The 24,544-nt window shown below is 35.2% G+C and overlaps 1 protein-coding gene across 2 annotated transcripts; it reads right to left on the bottom strand.

Moving 5' to 3' along the window:
- Positions 1-799: 799 nt before the first annotated feature.
- On the bottom strand, positions 800-24,351 carry Sap130 (Sin3A-associated protein 130). 2 transcript variants are annotated; one of them, XM_085949524.1, is made up of 17 exons: positions 23,397-24,351; positions 21,585-21,692; positions 18,872-19,055; positions 17,353-17,412; positions 16,598-16,669; positions 16,359-16,438; positions 16,061-16,112; positions 15,371-15,433; positions 15,184-15,263; positions 8,923-8,977; positions 7,828-8,130; positions 7,337-7,436; positions 6,953-7,255; positions 5,713-5,906; positions 3,867-4,057; positions 3,014-3,115; positions 800-2,159 (listed from the first exon to the last, which is right to left on the bottom strand). In XM_085949524.1, the coding sequence occupies exons 1-17, from the start codon at positions 23,625-23,627 to the stop codon at positions 2,007-2,009; spliced, it is 2,331 nt and encodes a 776-aa protein (XP_085805650.1). In that variant the 5' UTR covers positions 23,628-24,351; the 3' UTR covers positions 800-2,006. The 2 variants fall into 2 exon arrangements, with proteins under 2 accessions (XP_085805650.1, XP_085805651.1); XM_085949525.1 differs by having other exon boundaries at positions 1,122-2,159; positions 3,867-4,051; positions 23,397-23,816.
- Positions 24,352-24,544: the final 193 nt, after the last annotated feature.

Raw genomic sequence — 24,544 nt, 5'->3', positions numbered from 1 at the left:
TGAAATAATAATGAGCCAGGCAAATCTCATATTTTATTATTTCAAATGTCACCGCAAAATATTTGGTGTTATTATTATTCCTAACTCAATATTTTTGTTTAATACAGTACGAACCTCGATTGTCCGGATTAATTGGAGAGAACGGTAAATCCAGATAATTGAAAAAATAATAAAGCACCTACAGTAGGCGCTCGGTAATCCGGCGTTCACCAATCCGGCACGTCCAATAGTTCGGCATTTTGCAACTCAGCTCTCCTGCTCTATAATCTGGCAGGTTTCACATTAAACTGCCGGATTACAGAGCGGATAGCCGTTCGCTCGGCAGTTCGGTGCCCGACCTTGATAGATTAACACGTATTTGTTATAGAAATCCAATAATCCGGCATTTCTGACAATCCGGTATGGGTGAAAAAATATGGGTGCCGGATTACCGAGTGCCTACTGTATTTTACTTCCAGAATAAGCCCTTTTAAGAATAATTTTTGAAAAATTGACTTTTTTTACTGATCAAAGTGACGTTTTAAAACAAAGATAATCGGAACGAACGTTTGTGCATAAAACCTTCAGATCGTTATGTGCGTAAATCGTATTAATAAGTAAACATAACAAATAAGTTACAACTGCCTAAAATAATGCTGAGAAATGCCGCATGTACAAGTTTGTTGCACGATACAAGCTAAAGACTAGATGACACTGTTACAACTTAAACAACACAAGAATACTACTTGATCAAGATTTTTCTAGACTCTTTAGCAATTTTAATTAATGTTATAAGTACAATGTAATATTTTTTTTATTTATATGATACATATAATCAATATCTAATGCAGTAGGATAATTTTCTATTATCACTGTATCGTCAGTGTGTAATTCGATTAAACCACTAATTCACCATTAAATCTATATCTCGTCTACACGAGGTGTAGAATTTACGAAGACTTACATTGTTTTGCTTAACACATACAAAAAGTATATGCCCACCCCACTATCCAGTTTAGTAAAATGTTAGTTTTTAATTAACTTAGGAAGCATAACGGCAGCATCTTGACATCACTGTTCAAGAGAACATTTAAGTTGCGATTATATTATACTGCACGTCGCGTACTATCACGTGACGTCACAGTAAGCTGCCACTACGGGAAAAAAATGTGTAATGTCATTTTTCTTGGTGTTTAAAATGTTATCAGACTGATGCTCCCATTCCGTAGCACATTTTGAACCTTTAAACAAACATTGTCAGCTAGCAAAATCAACAATGAGGTCACCTCACGTTGTATCGCACTGCATCGACACCTGGATGACTCAATGAACATTTTTTATCATTTTCTACAGCCTACATATTATTTTCGACTCATGTCAAAATCGCGTGTTTTTTGTTTTTAGCAGTTGGCACTATGTATTTTCTATAAAAATGTTGTTTATTATCTATGGTCTGCAGGTTGGGTTCTGTTCGCATGAATAATGAATAATAATTCAAAATACTAATACATTAGAGTTGGCACTTTCGTTCAAAATATTCTGCAAAATGACGAAACCATAGACTAAATTTGTCACCGTGACAGTACGCGACGTGCATCTCAATATAATCACAACTTTAGCAATGATAAATCAAGCCGCCCCGTCGCTACCCTGCCTCCTGTGGGCTTGGCATCTAAGATACAAATATATCATACTATGTAAAAAATATGGTAGCAACAAAATGTTGCTGTTACTATGGCAACATATTGCAACAGTGTAATCTGGTCTTTATTAATAGTAAAATATACACTAAACATCAGTTGGCATAGAAATGCAATATAACAACAATTTTAATATGCACAATCCTCAAAATGATTATTTCTAAACACAATTTAAATTAAAACTAATATCCATTGTCACGAGAGTCAAATGTACACAATTAAATGCCATCGATTGGCTCACCATTATTTAAATACAAAGTTCCACCAGTGGGGATGCGAAGGAGAAGATGTGAGGAGGCGGGGATGGTCTCCTTAGAGGGAAGGGGGTCAGCACTGATTGCGGTGTTTCTTGAAGCAGCGCTTGTCGGCCTGGCGGGCGAGGATGTCGCTGACGTAGCCCTTGTGCTGGAATATCCGGAGTACGTTGGCGCGGGCCTCCGCCACACCCTCGCCTACGATTTTGCTGCGCTGAATATTACCCTGTGAATTGTACAAGTATTCTTTACATACTGGACCTAAAACTCAGACATAACTTAAAATGGAATAATATACCAAAGTAAAACGCGATTTCTCTTGTTAATTTCTTGTGGTATATGTAATATTGGTCTACGAAAACCCCAAAAATAGACGAAACTGCATCACTATGAATTCGCAATGCAAAATAACTTGCAGGTAATTTAAACATTAGTTTCACTTTCATTTATTTAGGCTCACTCTTTTAGAGCTTGTCTAGAAATTTGTATGTATACAGTTGGCCACGAACATCGCGTAATTTTTTGATCTCAATGCTAGACGGCAACTGAACTGCGCTGATACGTACGATTTACATGTAACCCATTTACAGAATGCTTTCTTCCATCTCTAGTTAGGACATTTTCTATTAATCGGCTGAATTGAAAATATCGCAATGTTTTTTAAAATAAAAGTAATTTAAAAAAATCCATTATTTAATTATAACGATAGCCTTTCACCGATGTAAACAAAATTAAGTTGTAACAATGCTGCACTATTATTGCCGATTATTATGTATCGAAACAATAGCAAATGAAACATATACAACTTTTTTTTGCCAATATGTATTATGAATTCACTGTATTACAAATGACATAGCTTCCATTTTCTCTATTTTATGACATCTATGTGAGCCAGACAGACTTGTTATGGTCAACTGAACGCATAAAAATGACCGTCTTTATAATAGACTCGGTAATATAGAATATAGACGACATAATCGTAGACTTGGCGGCTCAAGATTAATTTGTATATCTCTCCATCGTTGGAACCGATCTTCCATATATTGAAATGTTTCAAATGATTATAAAAATATTTCCAACCTTGAGTAGTTCACAGAGCCTGTCAAGTTCAGGACTTGGTTTGGACTCCAAAGCCTGCAAAGCGGCCGCAGCCTGGTCAAAGACTCCTAATTCTAATTCCCTCTGAAAAACAAAAAAACAGACGATTTGTATTATGATAATATTATGCATCATAGCCTGAACTTCCATCCTTAAGATTTACACTAATTATCATCAGCATGTAAATATAGCTCAGTGGTAGAGTGTTCGACTGGAGGTCGAAAGGATGGCGGTTCAAGCCCAACCATAGGCATTATTTTTTTTAATATTAAACAATACATAACAAAGAGTAACGGGAGATATTTTAGTCAATCCGAGCCAAGGGGATATAGCTCAGTGTTACCAGCGGCGGAGGGTGGAGGTTGACTGCTAAGGTCCGACATAAATAATGCAAACTAAATTTGTCAGTTAAAAGTATTGATTTCCATTGAACTAAGAATACAATTTGCAGATGGTGCTGGTTAGTTTTTATAATTCAAATAAACCCTGACTAAATCAGACCACGATAGTTTAGGTATGCTATCGGTGATCCGACAAAAATAGGTATGACTGACAAAGTTTAGTGTGCACAATTTATGTTTGAGTCAGCTTTAATGCTTTTTGATTGCAGCCAGATTCACTATATCGGCGATTTTGGTGTACAAAAAGTTTCACTTTAAAAAGAGTGAATTTTTCCAGGAGAATGTAGCGTTGAAATAAAACCCTAAAAATTCAAAACTAGAGAACTATAGGATGGTTTTACCCGAAAATAATCGACGCTCAATGATTAATTTTATTCTTATCGTCTATTTCACAGTGTTTCAAAATGGCGCACAAGGCCAGATAATGGTCTTACCAGATCATCCATCTGTGCGGTGAGGTGATGCAGCTTCCACCCGTTGGCCTTCTGCAACACCTGTCGCTGCGAGGCAAGCTCCACAACGGAGGGGCGCTTCTCCTCGCGGATGCGTACGTCCGTGGGACGCGTGAAGTGCAGCGCCGTCGCCCGCCAACCGCACCGCCACCCGGCACCAAGTTGGACTACATCTGATCAAATGAAATATCAATACATAAAGAAAAAAAGCTGTTCGGGATACGGCTCTGAACATTCAGAAGACCAGCTGGGATTAACAATGCTACATTCTTAAATCAAAGCAATTCAAAATTAAAAATTATTGGTAAGTTTAAGAACGTTAACACCCAAATTTGGAGCAATCCTTACACCATCTATGAATCAAACATAGTAAATTCTCCATGATAAAATTTTAAATACTGCAGAAAACATCCACATAGTATGTCTTTAATGAAATTTGAAAGGAACGCACATGGGTTGTATATCAGGGGGTAATGCACTTGTCAGGCAAACGATGGACGTGTATTCGTATCCCAGTCAGTCCAAGATTTTCCCTCGGAATAAATATGTATCTAAGATTTTTGCAAATGTATTTTCAAGAAAGAATGCTACATTTATCAAATCATATAGGAATATCTATTCAGTGTTGATAAAAGAAATATTAAAATTAAAGATGGCTTCTTCTGTTTTTATCAATGTCAATATTGTGTATTGTGGGGTTTCTGCCAAAAGTTGGCAAGTGTCGAAATCATGTTATGGAGTAGGTACATAATTACAATTTGAAAGTTTGACATGCCCTATAAAATAAGGCATAATGCTAATTTCTTTGTGCTTTATGTACATCGTCGGTAATTTTCTACCAACACGTATCTCAAAATACACAACTTTTCAGGAGAGGCAAATAACAACTTTATTCTTTCGGTTTTAAATTTAGAAATAAATTTTCTTCAATGAAATATCCATTTCGTATAATTACACATATTTTCATGAAAAAAATGTTATGTTTCTTCAATTTATCGCACTATACTTTCAACCGATCAGTCATATTGTCGAAGATACGAGAATGCGTTACAACTTTACTGTGAATATTACTGCAGCAAACACGTATCTTGACTTACGAGAAAGAGCTTCAGTATAATCATCTGTCGGAGTTCAGTATTCTGTATACTTACAAACACGTAACTCAAGATACGAGTTTATAATATTTATAAAAGTCTTTTATTGTGATACGAGTTTTATGTAATTGCTTAAATCTATTAGGTTATAAAGTATGTTTTGAGATACGTGTTAGTGGAATATGTGCGTATTCAAATTCTGAATTCATTACATCAAACAACTCAAGCTGATAAAAAATGAGATAATATGTGTTTGTAGAAAATTAACGACGACATGTTGTATATATCGAATGACCTTGAATTTTTTTTCTAGCATACATATTTATACAGACACATAATCCGTTGTTAACTCTAAATACCTAAATTATCGACATACCAACTTTTGGCAGCAACACCACGAATGTCAATTTTAATATTTCGAGTTGTTTATGTGAAGACTCATTCCTCGTATGACACTACAATTTTTATCAAGTATTAAAACTGGACGTTGTAGTGACCAGATCGGATGACGCAATGAGACCAACATCTGGTTGGATCGATATAAATAATTTTTCCTTTTACGCACTCACTTCAGGATATTCCCAGAGGATGTGGAAATGATAATATTTTCACGGTTATTATCACCTAGCTGACATCTTTATCATCTCATTCTTCAGTTAAGATTCGTCTGCATAACAATTATTGTCATGTTAATATTATTGGCCAAAAATACATACTTAAAAAGTTATACTCACGTTTTGGCGGCTTATCAGGTTGAGCGGCAGCCGTATCCATTTGCAGGGAAGACGTAGGCGTAGTGGTAGTATTGGCCGAAAGATTAGTGTGCAAATCCGCCGTCGGGGGAGAAGGCGCCGAATGGGAGGGAGTGCCTTCTGAGGGGAACTCGAAATCCCCCACCCGAGAACCGCAATGCACTTCACTGCTTAACCTGACGGGGAAATACGTTGTAATTCAAAATTATTACCGCCAAAAATTGACTATATCCTAATACAGTCAGCAAGTGCAACGATAGCACTGTTGGATTGGTTGCAGTAAAAAAAAATGTTTTACAGTAAGTAGCTTTGAGTTGAAACTTTAACACCACAAAAGCTGTTCTACTGCAAGTTTACTATTGGAAGGTTGTATCAGAGAATAATCAAAGCTCGATGATTACCCACTTTCTTATCTTCCGTGTATTTAAATATCTTTTTACATTAGGTAGTCAAGCTTAGAATGACATATTCTTGACACGTGTTTAAGTTTATCCCACATTCTTCCACAATCGAGACCGGTTTCCTGTTACTCCACAACCCGTTAAGTATTTCAATTCCCATTAATTCTGTGTTCCCTGGTCTTCTCCGTCTCACTCTCGTTTTCTCTCATGCGTTACAGATAATTCAAGACAAATATAAGGTAATAAATAGACAGTGAAATACACTGAACCATCATACTTAATTTAAAATATTTAGATGAATAATGGCATTTTATAAATAATAAATAATACTAACACATGAAAAATGATATCCCATCTTTCTTGGAGTGTTTAGTAGATTTTTTTACAATTTTTAACTAGGCACATTGGCATTTTGTAACAAAATAATAACGGTAGAGTCGAAACCTGACAGTCAGAAATTTTGTATGGGCAGACCCAGCGGTGTCGCCAGACCGTTTGCAAGCAGAATGTTCATTTGAGCGTAGGATACCGATATTAAATTATGAATTTCGCCATCCGGCAGACCCGACACAAAGTGAGTGTCATTTTATTTTCTAGATGCTTCGTCCATATTAATGTCATTGTTCTCACTAGAGATTAGAGATTTTCGCAAGAGTAAATCAGAGAAGTGTCATGTCTACAATTTTTTTTTCAGGATGACGATGATGCTTATTCGACTGTACTGACACTTTTTATGAAACTTGCATGCTAGACCAAAACGACGCGACATAAAAATCGGTTTACATCCCTTACTAATACATTATGTTGGTCAAACTACTTACAATAACTGTTTTCTGGGCTTCTTCCGCGGTGAGCAATTATTATAGGAAGACTGGTCATTATTCTGCTGCTGGGAGGGTGTGGTCTGCGAAGACATGGAGGCCATCAGGTTATTGGAGTTCGCCATCGCAGCGGAGAGGTTCTTGATAGTCAGAGAGTTATTGACAATGTTGGGCGGAGGCGGCGTGATGGTGGAGTGGTCATCGTCTTCCGGTTCGGGGGTGGAGGTGGCCGACACGGTCGTCGAACCGCCGGGAGAGGGGGGAGGCGAAGCGGGCGGGATATTTTGCAATTTCATTGGGGATCTGGAAAATTGTTTGCATCGATTAGTTTACTAGTTACGACCATTAAATATTGAACAATATCCGTTATAAAAAAATATTTACCCTTCGTTATCTCTTTTCCGGAGAATTGATGGTCGTTGAGGACCTCCTGGGCTGATCGGGGCGCGGCTCATTTCATTTGTATTCGTATTCATATTTCCGCCTAGAAACAAACATATGGAAGTAATAATGAATACGTAATTTGGCACCATGTTACCAAAGCCCATTACCTATTTCTCTCTACTTTACAAGTCAAGGCTTATTATGACAATAGTCTCATATAGAATCATGTATGTAATTAACTAATTGGGTCAATCTGAAATTATAGTGAAATGTTATAATAAAAGTTTGAAGATCTCTTCAAATGCAATGCAAAGTCAATAGTTAACTCAATCATTCTAACCAGAGTCCTTTTTTGGCTTTGATTTCATACATTTAGGCTCCATTTCAACATCTTTGGTAGCCATTAGCCATTGATCATTGAAGGAACCCTACTCGCAGAAGTGTTTTGGTACACATAAAGCAGTTTAAAAAAAATACAGATTTCAACTTACCAAAAGAATTGACAGGTGCAAGCAACGGCACACTGGTCAGAATCTGCGCAGCCGAAAGAGCCGTGGGCATCGAGGACATTGATGACATCGCGGACATCGACGACATCGAAGTCATCGAAGAAATCGAAGAGATGGACGATAACGTTGACATTGCGGGAGGCGGCGTCGGAGTGACAACAGACGTTGCGATGGAGAGGGTCGGGATAGCCGTCACAATGGGCGTCGGGATTATAGGTTTTATTGGAAGGGGCTGATTAGCCGGACCGGCTGTGCCGCTCGACACTTCATAATAGTAAGTACTGCCTGTGAGACATTAAACACATATTAGGCCAATAAATCGATCATTGACAAATATCTTTCATAAAAAATATTTTTTTAAATCTTTTATAGTGTAATACAGTACATTCTCAGTTATCTGCCCCTCGATTATCCGACAACTACTATAATCCGCTGTTATTTTTACCAGTTGAAAGCACAAAATCAAGCTCTATAATTCGCCGGTATTCGATTGTCAAATTCAGTAGTCTGTCGCGTACAAGTATACAACGCAGATGAGACGGGTTTATTTTGGAAACTTCTTCTTTGTAAAACGTGCGTTCATCGTGAAGAAAGTAATGTACCAGGGAGGAAAGTGCCCAAGGACCGAATCATAATTATGCCGTGCTCCAATGCAACCGGGACACACAAACTGAAGCTTTTGGTCATAGGAAAAGCCAGGAATCCTAAGCCATTCAAGAATATCTGCCTCACTTTACAACTGGTTGTGTCAAGTGATTTACTGTTTAATATTTAGTTAATAAACTTAGTTTATAAATATGTATAATTTAGTAAATACTTGATTTTGATTGTAAATAAAACCATATTTGCTAGTATAAATTTCTCAAAAAAACTATTTTGTATGTATGCACGGTAATCCGTCGCTTTCACTAATTGGACACTTGTCTGGCTTTTTGGGTGGCGGATTACCGAGAGAGTACTGTAGTCAATATTTTATAAAATATGGCTTTCACAAAAGCCTGAAGTTGCATAGAAAAACGGCAATTTTAACACACTGTAACCCGCTTCTACATTATTAATTATGATCGTATTACATACCTGGTCGTGGAGGTATAATAGCCGGTCTCAAGCCCAATGTAGCAACACCGACCACCTAGAAAAAATAGTGAAACTTAATTCAACAGTTCGGACATCATTACAGTAAAACCTCGTTAATACAAATTCCACAGAACCGAAAATCGGAAAAAAAATCGAATTACAAATTATGAAATGTATGGGGGAAAATATTAAAATTTAAAAAAAATAAATTTGATTTTCATCAATATTGTTTACGATCATAGATGTGCCTACCAAATTTCCAGTTCCGTGTGTGTTAATGGGTCATAAAATGTCAGGAATATTTTTATTCCCTTCCTAAAATAAGTAATTTACGATGTTTTACGAAAAGTCTGTCACAATTTTCAAAGACTGGCGGCTCATGAAATAGTGTACTTTATTACGATTTATTGAATATTTTTATATGCCAGGATTCCGAAATAATTTCGAATTACGAAATTCGAATTATAGGTATGGTTGGTACTGTTCGGTTATACCGGAGCCAGCGGAAAACGCATTTTGAAAATAGCCGATAAACTGGATTATTTGTTAGTTTGGGTTAGTTTAGGTTCGGTTAGGTTGGGTTAGGTTAGGTTAGGTTAGGTTAGGTTAGGTTTGGTTAGGTTAACCTAACAAATAATCCAGTTTATCGGCTATTTTCAAAATGCGTTTTCCGCTGGCTCCGGTATAACCGAACAGTACCGTATGGTTTTATATGAAAATAATGTTCAAGGGACTTTTTTTCACGAAGATTTTGAATTACGGCGAATTTCGAATTATAAGTGTTCTTATTAAGGCTTATGGGTTCATTTGCAAGAATCAAATTTGACGTAAGCGACAAGCATTGGAACAAAATAAACATGTTATTGTATAGGTATATAGAAGTATTATATTATAACATTTTAATGTACACGTGCAATATGCTGCTGTCTGCTGTCTGCCGCCTAAGCGAAGTTTGAGCGAAATCAGGGGTTTCGAAAGTACGAGTATTATTTAATAAATAATATTTTTTTCCTAACAAATTATATAGATTTTTGTAGGTAGTAGGTAGAATAAATTATAAGAATAAAAATAGTAGACCTCCAAATAAGAACGTCATATTATTGATATGCTGAATTTGTGAAGTGATACATTTTCTTGAACCTATCATATTGTAGGAACAAATTCAGTGCAAATATTTTTCAAAAAAAAATCTAATACTTATGTAGGTTTCTGAGGTATTTGAAATATATATACTTATGTATTATATAATTTTCCCACGGCAAATTCGGTGTGTATGAATACAAAAAAAAACGAAAGTGTGAACAAATATAATTTTAATAATTTTCATAAGCTCATTACAAATTATACGTTTAACCCTTTTTGCTTCGCTTTAGGTTCATCCGTACTGAGAGTAAAAGATAAGTCACACATATTACACTTAATAACAAATTCAGATACAGATCCTCTTCTAACTTCGGAAAATATAAATAAATTTGCCATAGTCATGAAAAAAAAATTGAATGACTTGATATTTCAATGAGGCGATTAAAAAATAAATTAAAATTTACAATGCGGCGTCCATCCAAATCTTGAAGCGGTTTCCCAATAGACGCACATTTCGGAAATAAATGAAAGTATAAAATTAATAAAACAATATAATTATAACACTAGCTGAAGTACCCGGCTTCGCACAGGGTCGCTTCGTGGATACATTTATCTAAAATATCTGCAATACAATATGCCAATATGAAAATAATTCTAATAGGAGTAAAGGTCAAACAAAAAACACTAAATTAAAATCGAATCCACAATATACAAACGTTATAAATAGTATTAATATGTAATTAATATGTATGTAACGAAGAAGAAGAGGCGGGTTCAATCTGAAATTCGAGACCTCCACCACGCACTCCGGCTCGTCAGCCGCCGTCTACCCTCCAAATGTTGTCGAAATCCGACTGCGCCTGTTGATTTTTATAAACAAAAACCGACACAACGGTACAAACATCCAAATATATTTTCGAAATTATAGTAAGTATAGATAATAAATAAAAACGGGAAGTGAAATATGTGTTATTTATATCATTGAAACAATACACGTATTAAAAATTAAATCAATCCAAAAATTGTTTATAGGTATCCAAATTAAGAAACTATTTAATGTGTATGATTATAATTATTGATAACACCTGGCCGGCCTATAATAATGAATATGGGCCGATAATAATAGAATTCATTATGTCAACATTGGAAGAGGGTTGTCCACTGATTTTTTTTTAAATGTTTGATTTCTAACATTTAATTAATATAAAATAATAATGCGTTTGCGGCTAGATAACTAACTCATTGGCACCGGGGAAGTGGAATGCGCATTATGCGCAATTAATTTTTAAATGGCAAATATCACGTTAATTATTACATTATTTAAAATGCCCCGGTGGCAACGAACTATGTTACATTAAATACCATTATCTCCTCAGCGGAACATATGGAGGCTTATACTATCAGACTTTTTATGAGGAATGGTAGTTAATCTGGATAAAACACACATTGCAAAAACATGTAATTTTGCCAGACGTGGGATTCGAACCCACACCCACTGCGCTATGCCAACTACTCCACTGTAGGATAGTAAAAAATAATATTCTTTTCGACCGTATCCGATCCTAATAGGATCATATGGGCCTCCACGGAGTGGAGGTTTGTATTGACAGATTTTTGTTTTTACGATAAATGTATGTCAGCCACTTGCTCAACCTATTAGATCCATACTTGTGAATCATACACAAATTGAAAAACAATATGTGTACTTGTTAGACCCAGGATTCGAACCTGGGACCCACGACGCAATAAGCCAACACTTACGCCGCGTGGCTATCATGGGTGTGTTATAAAAATAATTATAAAAATAATAATTATCATAAAATAAATTGCTAACGGAAAGGCATGATTATCTGAAGATACAAAATAATATTGTACCGTTGGGCAATCATTTGAGATGTTTTTCCACTTCGACGGCGACCAGCGCATGGTTTGGCTAATGTACCGCTCATGATTTTCCCATGTATAATACGAAGCCACCTTCAAAGAATGTTTAGTAAATTATCTTTTGAATAAACTTGCACAAAAATCTAATAAACATATTTTTGATTTCAAGAAATTCACGCAAGCTACCTTATAAAATATGTGGCAACCCTGTGACTGGCTTAAGTTTTGTTTAACACTGTTGTTATGTAAATATTACGTCTGTCAAAATAATATTCCGCGATGAACTAAATTCTGGAAGAAAAAAAACACGTCCTCACTGCGTCCCAGTTGGTCGCCGACTAACTATATTAATATCGAAAGAATGAAAAAACTGTATGGATCAATCAATCAAATTGCCTTTTTTTAATAATTTTGCAAAATAATTATATTTCTAAAACGTCTGAAAACAGGATAAATACATGAAAATGTACGACGTGTTTTAGTAATACAGCGTCACTAATTATACCAAATGTATGGGGTTTTATTTATTTTTTCATTGTTAATTATTATTTATAGTATTACGTGAATGTTATATTATAATAAAAAAAAAAATTTATTGTGCAGTATATATTATTTTGTGAGAAAAAATCATTCAAAATTGGCTGATGTATACTCAAACTAAAATGGCTTTAAAATCTTTATTTTTCCGAAATTAAAAAAAGTACGTGAGTTAATCAATGAAATGTATTGTTTTACCTATTTCTTTGATACAATATATACCTGCAAAACTATTATTAAGCTCAACATTCATTGTGGCGTGACAGTCGTTTTGACCAATTTCGAAAACAGGACTGACTAATTGTCATTTATTTTAAAAAGTAAAGCGATTCGAAAAATTTTAATGACACAGAACGTTTTAGTTGAATACTATTTATTAGATTTTAAATAAATAAAGAGTTTATTGTGTATCAATTCGTTTTAAACATGCTTATCATTTCCGCGATTCCGAGAAGACAGGAAAAAACGGGTCCAATGGCCTTAATTAACGAGGTTCTACTGTATATATTAGATTTCTAAGAGAGCAACATAATATTACATGCCGACATCATTTATGATCAAATTTAAGAAAATAAGTGAATTAACTCTTTTACTCCCAGCTGATTTAGCCTAGCATATGCGAAAACTCCCAAGCGTTTTTTGACAACAAATCGTCGATTTAGTTTTTTTTAAATAACTAATTCTACACATGTTTTAAAAATTTGAAACTTTTTTTGTGTGTTCTCAATGGTGTATAAAGTAATAATAAGTAATAATATTGATAGTTTACATCAATAAAACAAAAGAAAAAAATAATGTATCAATATTTATTTAGAAATGAACGGATAAAACTATGTTTGAACAACAAAACAAGTGTGACAACATTTTTTTATTTATAATTGATATATCAAATTTTATAATATAATCTATCCTTATGTAGTAACAGAAAAAAAAAATAAACATATTATTATTTCTCTATGAAATAGAATTTTTATAAAGTAATCAAAAAAAATCGTATAGTGTCAAGGTATTCAAGAATATTATTCAATTCACGAAATCGCAAGAGAATTCGATACAGTATCGACGACTAACTGATATGGAATGAAGTAATTTCAAAAAATAAGTCTCAAAGCACTAAATCATTTATAATATTATTTATATTCATGTATTTTTTCACCATCTTACCAAAAATACAGTGGCATCCATTGTTAGTTCAAAAATTACAAATTTCATTTTGTAATGTGATATATGAATCATAAAACAACTAAAAGAAATATCAGAATTTAAAATGTGTCATAAAAATAATGTTTTATTATTTTTATGACCCTCTTTGGTCTCAAGTTCGACAGCAGAGCAATTATGACTTGTGAGTTATTACTCGTTATTAGGGTATGGCATAATTATAAACAATGCCGACACTAAAATAAATGTTAGTCACCACCCAACACACAGTGAATATAATGCTTCGTCTACATGAACGAAATATGACGGGAAAAAATTTGGAATAAATCGTAAATTTGGTTCCAAACTTTCGGCCGATGGATCGGCCCAGATGGAGTTTTCGCATAGGTATGGTGGGCCGAAATATCGGCCCCGTGGGAGTAAAAGGGTTAATAACTATAGTGGAACCATTTAATTATTTCTGTTGTCGACTGAACGTACATTGAGCCTATTGTATCACTTTACCTCCAACTACGATGTCTTATTCATGCCAAAACAATCGTACCTCACGGTATTGTGATATATTTATAGAAATGGTAAACAGTGGATTGAATAGACGGTGTTACCAAAATACTAATGCATAAGTAAAGGATATAACGTATCAATAATTCTTTCTTTTTTTTCCTAATTTAAATAACCTAGTGTAAAAGTTTCAGATAATTCTAACAGCTGCTGGTAGGCACATGAGATACCACCGTGGGCGAACAACACACTGAACAGACCACCTCGTAAACTAAATGTTTCTCATCGATAAATTCAGTGATCAACAATTGTAGTTCAAATGTTAAGGTTCGAATACACCATCATCACGTTATGTGCTGTCACAGTAAGCTGCCGCTATGGAAAAAAAAAGTGTAATGTCATTTTTTTTTTGTATTTAAAATGTTATCAAACTAACGCTTCCATACCGTAGCACATTTTGAACCTTTAAACGAACATTGTCAGTTCAAGCAAAATCTGCTGAAATGGCCAGAACAACAATGAGGTCACCTTACGTGTATCACGCTACATCATCAACCGCATGACCCAATGAATGTTTTTTATTATGTTCTGCATGCCTACACTATGGATTTTCTATTAAATTATTATCTATGTCTGGTGTTAAAGTCTATTATCTATGGGTGCAATATTGCAAGTAATTTTAACGTACGCACACGTAGAAACTGTTAGAATTAATTGAAATTACCATGAATAATAAATAATAATTCAAAATACTAATAAATTAGAGATGGCACTTTCCATAATTGAAATTATAGAGATAGTGATCATTCAAAATATTCTGCGGAATGACGAAACCATAAAATTTGTCGCCGTGACAGCACATGACGTGATCATAATGTAATCGCAGCATTTGTCTCCAGCAATTTTATAACCTGCTGTAATGACCTTCAACATAACGTGATGAGGCATCGAGCCGTTTGGTGCTCACACCCCTGTCAACCTGAGGTGGCCATGTTTCATTTCATCACAAAGCTGTAGTGTCACAAAAGACTCCTGTTTCTATAATTTTATTTTAACACAATGAATAAAATAATGAATTGCTTGGTTCTACTTTACCTTTCCCGGTTGATAATTTCTTTGACCTAATGGGACAACCTTGGGAACAGTTGATCTCACAGGAGTCAGTGTTTGTATACCTAAAAAAGACAATAAAAATTTACAATCTGAAGATATTGGCAACATAATTTAGAAGTAAAACATTTAAGAATAAGTGATGATTATTTTAGAAGAATTCATTTGTTACCTTGAGGAGGGGGTGTTCTCTGAGGTGAAGGGATGTTAGCTGGCCGAATCGCTCTAGCCACGACTGTGAACAAAAAAAAACAACATTTTATAATATAGACCAACATTTCCCAAACTTGTGACCCAGAGAATTTCAGTTTCGCTTGATTTTTTAAACCATTTTCAAAAATTTATTAACATAGCGAGACTGCTAAATCAAAAGGTAGGTAGGTAGTCATTTATGCGGTTAGATTATTTAGGATGTCATGTTTAGTGGCCCAAAAGTGTGTTAACAATAGTTACTGCATGACTAAGTTACAACCACTTTTTGGCAAAGTGCCATTTAATGAAAAATATATGACAAAACCAATAAAATAAATTTCAAATTGCTCTTCTGAACAGTTACAAATTGTCACTAATGCCCTTCAGACTTGGCAAATTCGATGCAGTGACCCTCCCCCCCCCCCCCCCCCCCCACTTCTAGCTTGCCATAGGTAAAAAATTATATTTTTGGTTGCCATCAATTACTCATCACAAATGGGTGAGGCTTCAGTTTCCATTGTTTTATTTTAATATTTTGGCTGATGTCGTTGCTATCTACCGTACACACCAACGTATATATTTCGATTCAATCTTGAATCTCAAAACTAATCGATCACACCTTACGCTAAGTTAGAACTGCGGTAGTATTTAAATTAATGTGATCCCGTACCTGTTGTGTTAACTTGGGTTACTTGTCTTAAAGCAGGACGTGTTGTCGCTATCTGAAAGAAAAGCCATGATATTTACATTCTAAATTATTTGACATCAATATTGTCAGATTAACCCAGAAAAAAAAATTCTAATTACAAAATTGTAGATTCGAATTATAAAATATATTTTATAGTTGCATCAAAGGAACCAAAATTGTATCAAGGGGTCTGAGTATATTGACGGAAAACATAGAATTTAACACTACAAGTGTATACAAAAGTGTAATAGAATCGACTAGAGTTTTGATTGGCACTTACTTGTAATGTGTGCGGCCGAGGCGGTCTCGGGGCATAGACAAGAGCCCCCGATCTGATCTGTGCACTTCCTGTGGACCATGCTGTAAACATAGATTGAGAACATAATATGAGGGGTATTACAATAGCAATAGCAGAAATCTCATATACATACAACTTAAATGCAAAAGAATGTTTTGAAAGGACAAAAGATTAAAATATGGTGAGAAGATGAATGAATCAAAAGAATAATATATATTAACCTGGCGATGGAGTGGACACTCTTGGAGCAGCAGATCCCCGTGGTACGGCTAAGCTGGCCACAGCTGCTGGTCCTGAACAAGACGACAATCAATATTATGGCATTGCTATTTTTCCAAATAGCTATTCTTTTCAATTAGATTTGAATTTTAAATGAAGAGAATTAAAATAATTTTGCAGGTTTCAAGACAGAAAAAATGTTGGAATTGTGTTTGAATCAAAGTGACATAATATATTAAATATTGATCTAGTGGACAGAAAGGTTGTCATGTATAAATACAAATAAAACGCAGGTTCGAACCTGCGGTTTAAAAAAAATGCATGTTGTATCTGAAATGTGTATTTGATCCTGTACACGGACCCAATGGGCTGGGCGAATCAGTTGTGAAGGGTGGAGGTAGGCTGTGAAGATCCGACATAAATACTGCACACTAAACTTTGTCAGACATACTTATTTGTTTTCATTGAACTAAGAATACAAATTGCACATGGTATTTGTTAATATTTAATATTCAATCAAACATGTAAGTATGACTGACAAAATTTTGTGTGCACTATTTATGTCGGATTTACATAGCCTACCCCACTCTTCGTCTCTGGGGCGGATACATAGTTAACAATTCCTGGTGAAAAAAATCTCTTAATATGACCTCTACTCTGTGGAGGCCCATATTATGCTCTGTTTAACATCAAACGTGGTATGTAATTTACTTTTAATTTTACGATATTCAAATGATTAGTTTGTCCGTTGACTTACCTCTAGGTACATGATAACTGGTGGTTATTTGCTTCACTGCTGCCACAGATGTAGATATCGCTGCAAGGAAATTATCATGGTCAATTCAATTGCCAAAATGTGACAATAATACATAGTAAGTAAAAGTGCGTTGAAACGGTCCAAGTACGATCCAAGTACACCGAGTGCCATCCAAGTGACAGCTTCATAATAATTATTCCTATCCAAGCTACTCGGACCGCGTCCTACTCATCCAAGTTAGCTTGGATAGGAATACAGTAAAACCTCGTTAATACGAATTCCATGGGACCGAAAATCGAAAAAAAATTCGAATTACGAAATATGAAATGTATGGGGGAAAAATTTTTAAATTTTGAAAAACAATTTTTTGATTTTCATTAATTTCGTTTCCGATCATAGATGTACCTACCGAATTGAGTCATAAAATGTCACGATTATTTTTATTACCTTCATAAAATAAGTAATTTTTGATGTTTTAAGAAAAATCTGTCATAATTTTCAATGACTGGCTCATGAAATAGTGTACTTTATTACGATTTATTGAATATTTTTATATGCCAGGGACTCTGAAATCATTTCAAATTACGAAATTCGAATTATAGGTATCGTTTTATATGAAAATAATGTTCAAGGGACTTTTTTTTCGCGAAAATTTCGAATTACAGCGAATTTATTAGTATGAAGATGTCTCATACGAGTGCTCTTAGATGGCACTCGGTCCAAGTGTACAACGCGGCTTAAGTGAAACAACATTCAAAATTATATTGTTGCCATTCAGGGGAAACATGAGGTTTTATGACATTATTGTTTCTCATAAAAAACTATATAATTTGATTTTTTGGATATTATAATTCTGTGAATATGAATACATAATTATTGTCGAACAAGAACTTCTGGTCCACGTGTTAAAACTGTGAACTAACAATCTCCTCCAGTATAACTAATTGCACAGTTTTTTAAATGAGGAACGCCCCCAAATTTCTCATTTCATTTTACACCGCCGTGGTAAATGGATCTACCAATTTACGTAATTTGAAGCTTTTTAAAATAAAAATATATCTAAAACTATCAGGAGTGATGTTAGAATTAGTATTAGTAAACTTTTGGTTTATTGCGAAGAAGAAAGAGTCGCATCTAAAAGGAGAGCCGATACATTATTTACATACGCATCTAGCACGCGCTGCCGCCATAATAGGTACGTCACTGAGAAGTCTTCCATATGTGACCACGGTGACAGTATATTTTTTATTTAAAGAATATCAAAAGTTTGTGTCGATATATCAAAGCAAAAGAAACAAGTATTGTAAAATATTTTAACGGATATGATTAACACAAAAAAAACACATTGGTTTCTTTTCGTTGATCAAAATTTTGTTGCAGGCTCGCTCAAAAAATACAATCATTGGAGGCATATCTGAACCAGGGGTCAACACTGTTGGAACCCCTGCCTTATGTAATCCAATCAGAATAATAAATATGAAGTGTACATGGCAGAGAAAGGTGAATGGAAATGCCTTACTACTTATGGGTCTGGCAGACACAGCGCTGAGGGGTGTGGCAAGATGGCCGTGCTGCTGCAGAGGCAGCGGTAGGGGGAGCGTGGGGAGATTCAGAGGGGCCAGGACTCGCACGGCAGCCGGTAGACTTCTCAGTGTGCCCTGGCCTGCCCCTTGTCCACTCATTCCGCTGCCAGGAGCTCCACTCTATGACACCAATAAAAATATCCGATTAACATGGCATATCATTTATTTGGACTATAAAGCCGTGGGTCCCAGGTTCGAATCCTGGGTCTGGCAAGTACACATATTGTTTTTCAATTGGTGTGTGTCAGGGTATGGACCTAATAGGTTGAGCAAGTGGCTGACATCCATTTCTCGTAAAAAACAAAATCTGTCAATACAAACCTCCACTCTGTGGAGGCCCATATGATCCTATCAGGATCGGACATGGTCGGGGGGAAAAAAAAAAAAAAAAAAAAAAATTTAAGAAGTTCCCCGCAATGGACAAAGAGTCCGAGTGTCCACTTTTGAAGCCACGGGTTGCGGATTCGAATCCAACGACTAGCAAATTCACATGTCGTTATTCAATGGGTGTTTACATCCAGAGTATAAACCGAATAGTGCATTTAGTTGATTTTGGAGATAAGTGATTCGTCACCATTCAGGCAAAAGTCACCAACCCTAAAAACATCAGAGTTTAATGTTTTTAAGGTTTTATCTACATTAAATTATTTTCTCATGTCTTCTTAATAATTTCTTTAAAGTACTTTTACTTTTTGATGTTAATTAAAACATCTGGAAGGTTTTGAAGGAGGCAAGGTAGCTCAATTATGGTTTGGTGACTTTTGCTTGTTAATAATCTGAACAATGTTAGCCAAAAGAAGGATCAGTAAAACTCACCATCCATAGTATAGTGACTTTTGCTTGTATATTTATAACGAAGGATTTATTTTTTTATAGAGTAAATAATGTCTATTCACCTATAATGACTTTTGCTTGTTAAGATTTTATCGAAAGTCATTTAGTGAAAAACAAATAATTCGGATTTAAGCAAAATTTTACTAACTAATGTACCGTGGTGAGTTTTGCATCTTAAAGAACAGAATTTTACGCTTCGGGTGACATACTCAACTCAAAACTGCCATTTTCAGGGTTGGTGACTTTTGCCTGAACGGTGACGATATGTTAGAATTATCCTGCAGAAATATTAATTTTTGACATTCTTTTTTCCGTTTTTACTTTACCTCACACAATGATAAACCTTTACATAATCAAGAATATACACTTTGCCAGTGTTGGAAAAGAAACCGGAACCGAATCCTAGAACGCCTTGATTATTTTGAAACCGGGGCCAGAATCGTTGATTCTGAATTTTGACGATTGTCTTCGACCAGAACCCCTCAAAAATTTTAAGATTCCGCAGGTTTTATTTTTAGAGAATTATTATTACATTATTTTTGGTTCGTTCACTCATACCGGAGTCAGTGATTTCAAATATTCCAACATAATGTTTTCCAAATCATAAATAAAATAAATTTTGTTGAATATCTACAAATTGTGGTATCCATAACATACTCACACCACTGAGTAAGGATATCTAACATAATACGGATGAAAATAATTTTTTGAGTTTCGAAATAAGAATTATTCAAAATGTAATATCAACAATTAGTTAGGTATAAGCGCTTGGCCACAGTGACGGGCGGGCAACGGCGTCTTGCGCAACTCAAACGTATAACAGTGTGTAATATGCCTCAAAAAAGACACTGTCTACGAACATTTCACACACGGTTATACGTTTGAGTTGCGCTAGACGCTACGCTACGTTCTTGCACTAAGTATGTATGAATATTTTTTTTAATGAAGCAAACCCGAAACATATTTGATTTTTCTACTGGAACCGAACTGTTGAATTTTTTGGGTTCCAACAACTCACGTGACATGTGACACAATTAATCTGATTAATATAAAATTAGCAAACTAAACAAATTTTGATGCTAACCAAGGCCTGAACAAAAACGATGCATAAGTGGGAGTGAGAAAGTATTCGGCACCCTTATAATCTCAGCGACACGCACTAGAGTAAGATAAAAGGTTTACAGATGTGTGAGATGATTTGCTGTGGTGTCGCCGCCAAATCTTAGTTTGTTGCATTGCTAAGCATGCGAGTGCGTGTTGCTAAAATTGATATTTTTTGTGTTAAACATAAAGTCATTGGTAAATATTTTTAGTTAATTAAGTAGAAAAGATGATTCTGTGTGTTATATTAAAATGTGGTAAGCGTACTGATAAGCAAGAAGATGGTATTACGTTTCATAGGTAAGTTGATACATGTTCGTGATGATTTATTTGTATATTATTATATATTGTAATATCAGTGACCTAGTGTTTCTTTAAAATAACTTAAATTATGGATATCTTTACCTAATGGTTGCATTTTGACCGCTTAAAAATACTATATGACGTAAAAAAATAGAAAATTATATTTTAATTCTGAGCGTCTAGTGCGAGCACTAATGAAATGGTCTATGGTCTCAAACATTTGTGTACGAATGCGCTCGCTCGCCCACAAACCAAACATACGGCACGCAGCTTCATTTAGCAATGCAATGGGTGGCGTCTAGATGTATCTATAGTCGAAGATGCTAACCCTTTCTATTATTATAATAGTAATAAGGGTACATAGGTACTTTATTTTGTTTTAGAGGAAATGTAGATTAACTATCTGCCTACCTGGATTCCTTGGCTGACAATCTGGGCTCCTTGGAGAAGTGGATGGGCCACACCACTCGCTCCAACAACCGTCCCTGTCAGGGTTTGTCCTCCGCCCACCAGTTGAGCCTGACACACAAACAACGTGAATCATATTATTATTAATGATTAAGTGAGGATTTTAAGTTTTTATATTAAAGATTGATTGTTTATTCCACGCAACGTGAAAACTATTTAGACTTATATTTTATACTTATATTATAGACTATTTATTACTTACATGAACAAATAAATATAGCCCTCAAAATTTTAAGAAATGAAATACTTACCTACTAAAAGTTATTTTTATCTTTTACCATTTTACCAGAAATTTACAAGTACTAATCTATTACTAACAAACATTTTTTTTTCATATTTTGAAAGGAATTAAGCTTGGGTTTCTTAATCTTTTTGAGCCGCGATTCAAATTGAGGTAATAAGTCTTGGAATCCCGACCCACGAAAAAGTAATTCTTACTTCAAAAACCTCTGAATGTTTTTAAAAATGATGTTTGTACATTTGCAACGTATAGTACTTATGCTATTTATTATCAAAAAATGTTATTATTTTGGAAAATGCTCCTCAACCCACTCAATATGCTAATCGACTCAATTTAGGGTTGTAACCCACAGGTTAAGAATCCCTGAATTAAACAGAAGGATTACAGCCAACCCCATGGACCCCACAAGAGGGGGCTGACAGGGCTCTAGCCTGGGGGCCTGAACTCATGGGGGGCCTGGCGTGGCGAGTCAACCAGATAAGTGAGATAGACACGCATCACAAATTTACTCTAATAGTAAAAAAAGTCGCTATTAGTAGGTGGCGCGGCACTATTTTACTTCAATAATATTAATATTTTAAAATATGTGGCAATGCTATGTAATTTTTAATTGTGTATTGATACTTGACAACTCAAGTGGATTTAAGTGCTAAAAATACACTGCATATCCATATTTTTACCGTGAACACCATTTGAAAAACGCTACTGTAAGGCGTCACACTGTCTTTAACCTTAGCGATAGGTAGGGGGGCCCGACAAAGATCCTAACCAGGGAGCCCATTTCATTATGTGGGGGCCATGGCCTACCCATATTATATTCAACATCAGTATGCAGTTATGATATTCATGGTTTACTGTTAGTAATGATTACGACATGACCAGTCACGATTTGAGCGTCAAGAGAGAGAATATGGGTCTCCAGAGTGTGGACGTGTATTAACAGAGTTTACAAGGATTGCTACTTCCAAGTCATTCACTAAATGTGTCGGTTTTGTAAACATGACTTGGTCAGCTTGATTCGAACCTGTGTCCCAGAATCAAAAGTACATTACAGACCCCCCCCCATCATTGTTTCATATTATTAATATCAATCTTTCAAATGAGACTTTAGAGAATTTTGACTAAACAAAACTCCTTGATATGCACAAAAAAGGTAGACAATATCAGAAAAATTTTCAAATTGGTACTTAGACAAAAACCATTAGGAATAATTGAGCTAATTAATTTTAATTACAGCCAAATATTTCTAGCATATTTTTATCATAAGTGTAGAGAACGGAATAATTTTACAAATTTTCCATTAGATAATAAATTCGTTAAAGGGAATAGTTTGCAACAATATGGCAATCCCAAAAATGTTGTTGATAAAATTTTTGAGATAAGATATCACTTTGAAAACAACTTTGAAAAAAATAACTGATTCTTCTTTGAAATTTTTAGCATAAATGAATGGGAATGATTATAAAATGGTCAAATAATGTATGTGGACAATTTTTCATGATCAAAAGACTCGCCTGAGAACCGATTCCTTGAGATATGATCTGGGTTGACGGTCTCATTAGGCTGAGGGGAAGCGTATGCGTAATTATCTGGCCAGGAGCCGCTGACAACTTGGAACCGGTCACAAGATGAGGAACCTTCGAATCGGAAGAAGGCGTTCCTTTTATTATCGTGATCTTCTGAGCCAAGTCTATCGGATACATCTTGGTGGCTGGAATTTTCTCGCCGTCCGGATTGTTATTCATTTTAGCACGCCCGGCCGCAAACAGAGTAAGCGCATGTACGAGAAACGCGATGGGTGTACGAATTTCGATGACCTGTTTTTGGTAGCTTCCCTTTTGAAATTCAAACAATTTTCATACGTGCGCACAAACATACCGAGAGCGAAACGGTACCAAAACGATGCTAACTGACCTGTCAAAAAAAGCCTAGAGAAATTAATGTTACACGAAGTAAAAAAAAACGCTCCGTTTATGGGCATCTCCAATGTCGCCCGCAAGCTCTAAAATATATCCCGAAATCTTTTCGTGCAACATCAATCACTGTTCACTTATTAAGTTCCTGATTAAGTAATTTATTTTCTTATTTAGAGAAAGACCTCCCCCTGATTTTTATAAAATTCTTATTTTCAGTATTTTTTTTGCATTCGTGTTAAGGAAATTTGTACAAAATAATATAGGTACCTAATGAATGTCATAAATAATTATTATTAAGTAACGGCGAGACGTGTTGACACTGTGTAATGCTAAATTGAAATTAGAATAGGTAGGTAGTTACCTAGATTAACTTACTTATAAACTTCAATTATTATGTTATTAACATATTTTTGAGGAATTGATAATAATTATTAAAACCTAGGTATTATATGGAGGCAAATGGTTGGCTAGGGCCTCAATGAAATGCACTAATGCCAATAGGTACATTTCTATAAAATGTTGAGACGCTACTCTACAGATGGCCAACAAATCCTATCTCTGCCTCCACGTCGCGTCCCCTGGGCAATGCAGATGTGGTGTGTCTTGTGACAGTGTAACTCTGTAACTCATCTGGAGCTAATAGAGAAGGGTGAAAGGCGAAACTCTGGCGCCTTAAAACGAGAGACCCCTTGGCTACGGGAAGAAAAACCCAGACAGAAAACCACATGCCAACCCGTTTGGACAGC

Source organism: Rhyacophila brunnea, unplaced genomic scaffold (assembly GCF_057557595.1).
Source record: "Rhyacophila brunnea isolate RB1 unplaced genomic scaffold, BYU_Rbru_1.0 scaffold_22, whole genome shotgun sequence".
Lineage (NCBI taxonomy): Eukaryota > Metazoa > Arthropoda > Insecta > Trichoptera > Rhyacophilidae > Rhyacophila > Rhyacophila brunnea.
The sequence above is the reverse complement of the archived record's forward strand: the minus strand, read 5'-3'. Positions and strand labels throughout refer to the sequence as shown.